At 39.6% G+C, this 10,048-nt stretch overlaps 1 protein-coding gene across 5 annotated transcripts in view; it reads left to right on the top strand.

Moving 5' to 3' along the window:
- Nucleotides 1-10,048, top strand: part of NTNG1 (netrin G1) — a 369,164-nt gene that overhangs the window by 199,497 nt on the left and 159,619 nt on the right. For all 5 annotated transcript variants that reach the window (XM_010830949.1, XM_010830950.1, XM_010830951.1 and 2 more), the window contains exon 3: nt 2,091-2,731. In XM_010830949.1, coding sequence (XP_010829251.1) covers nt 2,091-2,731 — 641 coding nt within the window. The remainder of the gene's footprint in view (nt 1-2,090; nt 2,732-10,048) is intronic.

The raw sequence follows: 10,048 nt of genomic DNA, 5'->3' as shown, positions 1-10,048 counted from the left end.
TTTTTTTTTTTTTTTTTGTCCCAGCACCCTGTCTCCATCTCAGAAGCTCTGTGTATCTGAGTGGAAGTGGAAGAAATGCTGTCTTTCAACAAGACTTAATACAAATGTCTGATAACTCACTTTGGTGTATCCCGCAGAGTTGATTTCCTGTGTTTCAGTATCCTTGACCTCAGATGAAGACACTTTTGTCAGGAGAAAGGTGGTAGCATCCATATTAATGATTGTGCAGATGGCTACATGCTGGTAAATTTTGCAGTGACCATATTTTTTCAGTAAATTTCAAATGAAGGTGTGATTTGTGTAAATCTGACCCCTTCCCGTAAAATGTGCATTTCCATATATTTAGAATTTATAAATCCTGACAGATTCCACAATATTTATAGCCCTCCATAAAAAGTCTTTGCCAGTTTGCAGAGCTATGCATTTGGCTCTCTGGTATGCTTAAAAGAGTTTAAATAATAATAAATTTGGTGATTTATTCCACCTGGAACAGAAACTTATTCCCCCCCTTGGCTCATTTTGAAGGGGATACTATAAATAGTGCCACAGACGCTGGGATCAGGAATAGGATATTGAAATTCGAGAGAGAACAGAAACATTTCCACTATCACTGATGCCTTGAATATCTTTTTAAAACAGTTCTGTTCCTCAAATAATGTACCTTCTCTCCTTTCTCCTGCCCCTTCTCAGTTATACTCAGACCCCCAAACTTGTTGCCAGCTTTAGGATTCAGTTGCATTAATGGGAAAGAGAGAGTGAAAGTTTTAGCTGACTAGGTAGGAGGAAATTGCCTCTAGGGAGGCTGAAGCGAGTCTCCAATGTTCATCTCATATTTCAAAGGAGTCAGCCAGTAACTGAGCATCGACGTCTAAAGTGTAAATTCATTATTTGAGACTCAGCTTATGCATCCTGTAGATATGATGGAAAGCTCCTAGTTCATGAAAAAGAAAAAAGAAAAAAAAAAAGCCTAAGAACAATGTCAGAGGATCGAATCTTTTACCCATCTGCGGTTAAAATTACCCAGTACAGGATAATAGAGAAATACCTGAATAGTTGACTCCAAATGATACCATTTTTAAAAAACAAAAAATGAAACCCAAATTGGGAAGCCAGTTGTTTGATGTGGTATCAGTCTACTGATAAAATCTGAGAGCAGCCATTTAGTTTCACATAAGTGGTGTTATAACTTGTGATATGACAAGGAAACTTATTTTCAGCTTCTTGTTGAGGTGGAATGTGAAGGAATTAGCCTTTGTGTGAAAGAAAATAATAATGGCTAACATCCATGGAGAGCTCACTGTGGGCCAGCACAGAGTAAACACATCAAATGACTGTGACTCTGTAAAAACCTTCTAATTAAGTGCTGGCTTTTCCTCTTCTGATAAGTTGGAGCACACCCCCGCCCAAAGTTTTTCCTGAACAATCCCCTTGCCTCTAGCTAATAGGATGGCAGATGTTTGGACCAAGCCCCAGAGCCTGGAGTGTACCACATTTTAATGATTTGTGGTGAACAAAGTAAATGCTTTAAAAGCAAGCTTTATGAAGCAGGGACCCTGTTACGAGTGATGGATTTGAGGTGAAGCAAAAAGAAGCTGAATGTTGTATGGGGGTATTGTCTCCCAAACAAATCTATGGTTCATTGCAAATTCTAAAGCTTTACTTGAAAAATGACTTTTTAAAAAACTGTGCTCTTGAGGAACGCCCTTGAGGCACAGAGGAATCTCCTTGCTTTCTATAGCATCTTTCTAAGGGGATGTGGAAGTATTGAGCTCTTAGTTGCTCAGTGTCTTTGTGCTTCCGGGATCACATTATGGGTCTAACACATATGGGATAAATAAACTGTTTCATTTCTTAAAGATCATGGAAGGAAACAAGACAAGAAAATTACCATATTGTCTCTATTTTTTTTTAAGCTATTAAAGAGGAGAATCCAGTTATGGCAAATAAAAATGATTGCTGCAAACAGGTTGGTTTTTTTTTTTTTTTTTTCCCTTCCTTTTTCTCCTAGCCTCCTACTCAGTAATAGCAAGATGGCAAGACTTGTGTCATAGCAGTGTTTTGACGCACCCTCTTTTGTTCTTCTTCCATAGGGCAACCCGTACATGTGCAATAATGAGTGTGATGCAAGTACCCCAGAACTGGCACACCCACCGGAACTGATGTTTGACTTTGAAGGAAGACATCCCTCCACCTTTTGGCAGTCTGCTACTTGGAAAGAGTATCCCAAGCCTCTCCAGGTTAACATCACTCTGTCTTGGAGCAAAACTATCGAGCTAACAGACAACATAGTTATTACCTTTGAATCAGGGCGTCCAGACCAAATGATCCTGGAGAAGTCTCTTGACTATGGACGAACGTGGCAGCCGTATCAGTATTATGCCACAGACTGCTTAGACGCTTTTCACATGGATCCTAAATCCGTGAAGGATTTATCACAGCATACGGTCTTAGAAATCATTTGCACTGAAGAGTACTCCACAGGTTATACGACAAATAGCAAAATCATCCACTTTGAAATCAAAGACAGGTTCGCATTTTTTGCCGGACCTTGGTTACGCAATATGGCTTCCCTCTACGGACAACTGGATACAACCAAGAAACTCAGAGATTTCTTTACGGTCACAGACCTGAGGATAAGGCTTTTGAGACCCGCCGTCGGGGAAATATTTGTAGATGAGCTACGCTTGGCACGCTACTTTTACGCAATCTCAGACATAAAGGTGCACGGAAGGTAAGAAAACAGTTGTTTGGCTTGAATGAGAATGGGTGTTTCCAAAGAAAAGGCCAGTTTGCTGGTTGTGCAGCTAAAGAGTGACATTTGTCACTTTCTATTGCAAGATTTTCTCAGGAACACCGGCCTAGAGGTAAGTTCTGAGGCATTTGAGACCCTTCTAACTCAGCAGTAATTTTTGATCGCAGACTTGCTGTCACTGATCCTGAACCTGGTGGGATTTCATAGCATTTAAACCAAAGGCAAAAAAAAAAAGAAAAAGAAAAGCATCTTACTTGAGACCAAGGAACTCCTAGGTCAGGGGGTGGTTTAAGTCCTTAAGGTAAGGAAGCCAGGGCAACAAAGCCAGCGTCTCTGTAAAAGGAACTGAAAAACAGTTGTTCTTACTATTGTTTTTGAATTCAAGAGAGGGTTTTAGCATGGCGCAACTCTCTGTTTATGTTTTGTTATGTAGTATTTAAAAAATTCTGAAAATGAAAATTATATCTCTTTACATTTATTAAATCGGAACCAAAAGCAGTTAGGAAACATTACATTTGTTAAAGCAGGGAAACCTTTACTTTTCAGGGTTTTGGATGTTATTATTTAAAAAAAATAAGCTATCACTTAAAATATGAGTCATGCTGTCTTCATTTTATCGGTCAATTACAGGCTGACCAAAGTTCAAATGCATTAATGCTCACAGTCAGGTATGTCTTTGTTTTGATAATATACCAGAGACACAGTTGAGCAGGTTTCCAAGGACTTTGAAGACATTTAAATAAAAAACTTGAATAATGAGAACCAAGACCACCAACAGAGATTTTCAACCTAATTTTTTTGCGGCATATTACCAGAATAACCAGCTGATGGGAGTTGAAGCATGAGATGATGAGGTAGGAAAACTAAATATAAGAGTGGAGTACAGAGCACAATGGGAGGAAAAATGGAAGTGTGAAGCAGAGCAAAAATCATTCTAAAAATGCCAAGAGAGCTTTAAATCAAATATATGACAATAAGACTATAAACAGTACATACATCATGTAGCTTTAGTTAACTGTGTAGCTTTATTTAATCCTATGTATAAACAGTGCATATATTGTGTAGGTTTAGCTAAACAACAAGTCAGGATTCATTACGTTTACTGGCTTCCAGCATCTCTAATGGCGGCTTAGTCCTCAGAGACTAGAGAAGTGTTGAGACTCGCTGGGCTTTCAGAGAGTTCTCTCAACCCAACTTTAGTGATAGCACTTACACACTTGTGCACTGGAAGAAGTGGTCACTGCTGCTAGGTGAGGGCCATAGTGGGCATACAGAATGAGCTGGTGGGCATGAGCTCAGTACAGTGGCAAAGGGATTGTACCTTATGGAATCTTACTTATGGAGAGTAGCAGGAACTGATGGCCACCTATTCTCAGCTTTGTTCTAGCTTCACGTTTCTCATGGAAGAGTCAAGAGTCTTTAGCTATGGAGCCTCTTTAAAAACTTTTAACCGAGGCTTGGTGAAGTTTGGTGAAGTTATCTTTAGAGCAAATCTGAAAGAAATATGCACTGGTTCAATATTGAGCTTGTGGGTTCTAAGGTTCATATATTACCAGGGTATAATGAGAGAGCAGTGTAGAGCTATGACCTTAAATATGAGCTTGTGATTTATAATAAAAAGCAGCTATTGTACTTGTGACTATTTTAGCACAATATCAGTTTCCAGTATCTTATTCTTGGGAACATGTAATATATAAAAATAGTTGACATTGATATTGTTAATAACAGCAAACCATAGCAAAGTAACAGGTATTCTGTTTTATCTACAAGAATAATTGCTAAATTAATAAGCTGATATTTGAATTTGAATCCCAGTATGATCTATATTGTTAGGTAGAATCACCTAGGTCAGTTTACTTACAGTTTGAGAACTCCTTAATCTAAGCCAAAATCTTTATAGTCCAACTTCTCTAAAACTCTCATTTTACATTTATAAAAAAGGCAGTCTTGTGATGTTCTTTGGCTGGGAAATAACCATTGTTAGGCCTTATTTCTGTCATTAGATATTTATTTTTGTTTCCTCTGAGTAGTCAAGAGAGTGTAAAGTATATTTTGAAGCTAGAGGCATTTTTGTGCATTCTCTATGGGGTCAGACAGACTATGACCTAAAGGTGCCATGGTACAAGTGTAGAACCCCATCGGATTTATCAGTTATCTTTTAGCCCTCACCCTAGTACTCTCCTTCAGCTGCATTTCAGTGGTTCTGAGGAGTTTGGAGGAGCCCTCCTCCCTTCTCTGGAACTCACCTCTGTCTTTTCCTGTTCACCAGTCAACTGTAAGCTGGTGAGGAAACAGCTGGGCAAAAGAGAAAGGTCCAGTAGAGGTGAGCCCCTTCCATAAAGTCCCACTCTGTCACTTCCAAACTCTGTCCAAATTCCTCAGGGCAACATCTGTGCTAGGCACCAGGTGGCCGCGGTATTTTTAGTCTCAGAGGAGGGACTAAAGATCTAAGGCCTGATGGCTCCGGCGTGTCTCCAGCTTCTAAGTTATGTAAGGAAGATGGAGCCACCAAAGGGGACTGTTAAGTTGTTGCCTGGTTCACAGCCCTTTCAGCAAAGAAACTGATACAGAGTAGAAAATTCCCATTGGGTGAAAATCCTGAGTTTTCTTCTTCCTGCATAGTAAATAATCTACAGAGGGGTTGAACATTAATTGATCATGTCTAAAATAAAGTTCTAAAAGTTTCTTTTCAAGAATATTATAAATACAAGCTTTCCAAAATATAACTGAAGTCTTTGCTTCCCTCAGCCCACTCTTCTCCAGCCTCGATGTGATTGCAACGTGTAACTTACTTTTACATGTCTGTGTCTGATCATGATAATAGATGTTTTTCTACCTGTCACGCCCCCTCCACCCCCATCATAATGTGAGAATTGGCATGAGTTATTTGGGGGAAATGGGTAAATTTCCTTACAATCAGATCAGATCAGATCAGATCAGTCGCTCAGTCATGTCCGACTCTTCACGACCCCATGAATCGCAGCACGCCAGGCCTCCCTGTCCCTCACCAACTCCCGGAGTTCACTCAGACTCACGTCCATCGAGTCAGTGATGCCATCCAGCCATCTCATCCTCTGCTGTCCCCTTCTCCTCTTGCCCCCAGTCCCTCCCAGCATCAGAGTCTTTTCCAATGAGTCAACTCTTCGCATGAGGTGGCCAAAGTACTAGTGGACACATAATACTACAGGTTTTTTCTGCTTGAAATAGTAAGCTATGAAACAAAAACAGTGGAGTGTCTTTGTTCAAATTGACTGAAGACTATGAAGTCCATTTCTCTACTTCCTGTGCACATATGTGTATGTTTTGTACTGGCTAGTATAATTTGCTGTAAAAAATGATGTGTTGATTGTTACTAAACCAGTGTAGCATTTATGTTCTTTTTTAGCATGTGACACATCTGATACCAGTTTCACTGGTGACAACAACTGTAATCACATCATAAAAATTTTATTCCTCATTTGCCCACACTTTTTTGGCTTCCATTTACTCCATCTTATTGTGTAATTTATTAAGATAATGGAGGGAAAAGAAGACACATGGCTGTTGGCATTCTTAGTGATTCTGTGTTACTTACATTGTTCAATAAACCTAATAATCTTCATGGACTAATTCTGACTTATGGATGTCCTGCTTCAGTAAATCAGGGTGATTTTCTCTAGTGAATAATAGAGGAGTGTGCCAGTACCTTAATTAAAGAGTGGCTCTCTTAGTCTTGATCTCATTTTAATTTACAGGGTAATACTACAATAATATTACTAATGGAAAGTACATTAAAGGGCATCAAGTAGCATTAACTGTATTAAATTATGGTACTTGTGTTAATTAACTGGTGAAGCAAGATGGTTCTAATGGCCAAAAAGGTCATCTAATGCATAAATAAAATCTCCCCAGATGAGGGGTGAGAGGAAAAGTGAAGAGTAGATGTTTGTTCTGAACATCTTTTTTATACAGACAGACAGTTAAATGCCCAGGCTGATTAAATACAGATAATGTCCAAAATGTATTCTTAATTACACAATTGGAAGTTCTGCTTTTTAAGTGTTTTGTTTCTGTCTAAACAGATTTAAGTTAATCAAAAAGTAAACATTATATTTCTCAGACAGATAGACTTTATAGAATATAAATTCAACATTATTGTTTTTTTGAGGTGAAAAGCTTCAAGGAAGTAATGTGATTTACTGTAATAGTCTGAAAGACCGATGATCACTGGACAATATGTTCATTGTTTTGTAAGATATATTGTCAGCAATGTATCATATATAAGATAATAGAAAAATTTTTTTCAACCTCTAGAGATTTAGCATAGAATTGTAAGAACTTTTCTCAGTGGTAGAAAACGCTAATGAACATCTCCATTACTTGCCTTGTTATACAATATTCCTAAACATAATTATCAATATTTTTTTCTCAGTGGTGTTTACTCATTTCTTAACCCCTTCAGAGCCTACCCAAGCTCTCTATAGGCAGTTGGCTGTCAGTTACTAATTAAAGAATTGACGTTGCCCTCTATGCCTCCATCTATCTTTAAGAAAGGAGCCAGGGAGCACTCGCACAGAAGCCCCACTTCTACACAGTTTTGGGTGCTTTCTTCCCTTCACTGATGCCCCAGCTTAGAACCACAGCCTCCCTGCCTAGTCTCAGGAGCTGGGAAAGTCCAGGGGCAGAAGTATTCTCTTTAGGTGTCAGGAGTGAGAAAGGCCCCCCTCTACTCTTACCTCATAAAGAATAAGACATACTCGTAAGCCCTCACTATAAAATATGACTGCTGTTGTATTTGCTCTAATTGGGACAAAATGTGGTTGAAATTCACTTTCTTGAAGGAAGGTTTTCAAATGGTTAGTGTACAAACTTGTGATATTAGGTAAGTAGAAACACCTGTGGAAACTTAAAAGTATAAAAGCACCTGAGCATTCTACAGTTTTTTTTTTTTTTCAAATAATTTGCAAAACACATGTAATACAAAAGTGCTCTGCTAATTATAAAAGACTTACATTTATCCTACAAGTTCTCCTACTCTTTTTTCTAGCTGCAATTTGAATAAGTCCACTAAAATATTTGCTCTTCACTTCTCCTGTGAGAGGCATCCTGAAGGGTGCTTTTGACACATTTGATCTGGCATTTGTCCATTCTTCCCAGTTAGTCCTGATTATTATTGGGCTTTGCTACTGCTTAACCGACTCTGCTTTTGTAATACCTTTCTTCTTTCTGTCACCCAAAAAGACTTTACCTCTGCTCTGGGACCGATGCTGGGCTAGACAGTGGCTATACAGAGATGCAGAAGGCATAGTGAATGCCTTCAAGGAACTGATATCCAGAAGGGGACCAGACATGAAACAAAACATGATGACAGTTTGGGTTAAATGCCTTTACTGTGTGAGTGTGTGAAGTGCCCTGGAAAAAGAGCAAGAAATACTAACTTAATCTGGGCAGCCTAGCAAAAGTTTTGCTAGGCTTTTGTGTGATATCACTTTTCTGTGATAACAGTTGTGTGATATCTTGAATATGTGCCTTAGAATGCCAAGCAGCCAGTGCAAAATGAATATCCTAGGTTACAAATTATGCTTCACAACAACAAAGCATGTTGAGGAACTCCATTTAGTGAGGAATTTGTGGAGTGGACAAATCCTCGGGGACATTCTTCTGTCTTCTTCCTGTGGACCTTTAGCATCTCCAAAAGCCTTGAAGGATTCCTGCAGCTTGGTATCTGAGTTCCCCATGTCACAGGAAATCTACGATTTTATGGGTTCTAATATATCAACTAAGTATAGGTGAGAAGCATTCAAGGCAATGGTATTAAAGGATGATCCAGTGTGGCTATATTAACAAGGAAATACAGAGTGGGACAAGGAGAGCTCTAACATTGCTTAATTGTGGAGCACCTGTAACTGCAAGTCTTGATGCTCAAATGGAGTCTGTGAAAGTTCTCCAAATTCCATAAAAAGCCATCAGAGCATAAGGGCTTAATATTTGCTTACAAAGTCAATAGGACTTGGCAACCTATCAGATTTCAAAGAAGGAAAGACTTTAGTAGAGATCCAAGTGGAGAGTTCAATAAAGGATTTGCAAATATTGCCCTGGTGTCCCAGAGAGAGGTTTGTGTTAGAAATGTAGGTTTGAAAAATATCACTTTACATGTGATGGTTGAAGTTTAGGGAAAGGATGACACTGATATGATAAGTGTTTTCCCCTTATAACTATAAATGACTTTTATAAGGGCTTCCCAAGTGGATCAGTGGTAAAGAATTCACCTGCCAATGCAGGAGACACAGATTTGATCCCTGAACTGGGAAGATCCCCCACAGAAGGAAATGGCAACCCACTCTGGTATTCTTGCCTGAGAAATCCCATGGACAGAGGAGCCTGGTGGGCTACAGTCTATGGGGTTGCACGAGTCAGACACAACTTAGTGACTAAACCAACACCATTGTCATTTATAGAACATTTACAGAACTCCCTGGAGTACTGTCATTTAAGAGGTAATTTAAAATATATATCAGATCAGATCAGTCGCTCAGTCGTGTCTGACTCTTTGCGACCCCATGAATTGCAGCACGCCAGGCCTCCCTGTCCATCACCAACTCCCGGAGTTCACTGAGACTCACGTCCATCAAGTCAGTGATGCCAACCAGCCATCTCATCCTCTGTCGTCCCCTTGCCCCCAATCCCTCCCAGCATCAGAGTCTTTTCCAATGAGTCAACTCTTCTCATGAGGTGGCCAAAGTACTGGAGTTTCAGCTTCAGCATCATTCCTTCCAAAGAAATCCCAGGGCTGATCTCCTTCAGAATGGACTGGTTGGATCTCCTTGCAGTCCAAGGGACTCTCAAGAGTCTTCTCCAACACCACAGTTCAAAAGCATCAATTCTTCGGCATTCAGCCTTCTTCACAGTCCAACTCTCACATCCATACATGACCACAGGAAAAACCATAGCCTTGACTAGACGAACCTTTGTTGGCAAAGTAATGTCTCTGCTTTTGAGTATGCTATCTAGGTTGGTCATAACTTTCCTTCCAAGGAGTAAGCGTCTTTTAATTTCATGGCTGCAGTCACCATCTGAGGTGATTTTGGAGCCCCAAAAAATAAAGTCTGACACTGTTTACACTGTTTACACTGTTGCCCCATCTATTTCCCATGAAGTGATGGGACCGGATGCCATGATCTTCGTTTTCTGAATGTTGAGCTTTAAGCCAACTTGTTCACTATCCTCTTTCACTTTCATCAAGAAGCTTTTTAGTTCCTCTTCACTTTCTGCCATAAGGGTGGTGTCACCTGCATATCTGAGGTTATTGATATTTCT

Source organism: Bison bison, unplaced genomic scaffold (assembly GCF_000754665.1).
Source record: "Bison bison bison isolate TAMUID 2011002044 unplaced genomic scaffold, Bison_UMD1.0 scf7180017864519, whole genome shotgun sequence".
NCBI classification, from domain to species: Eukaryota; Metazoa; Chordata; class Mammalia; order Artiodactyla; family Bovidae; genus Bison; species Bison bison.
This window is presented reverse-complemented; position numbering and strand designations above follow the sequence as displayed.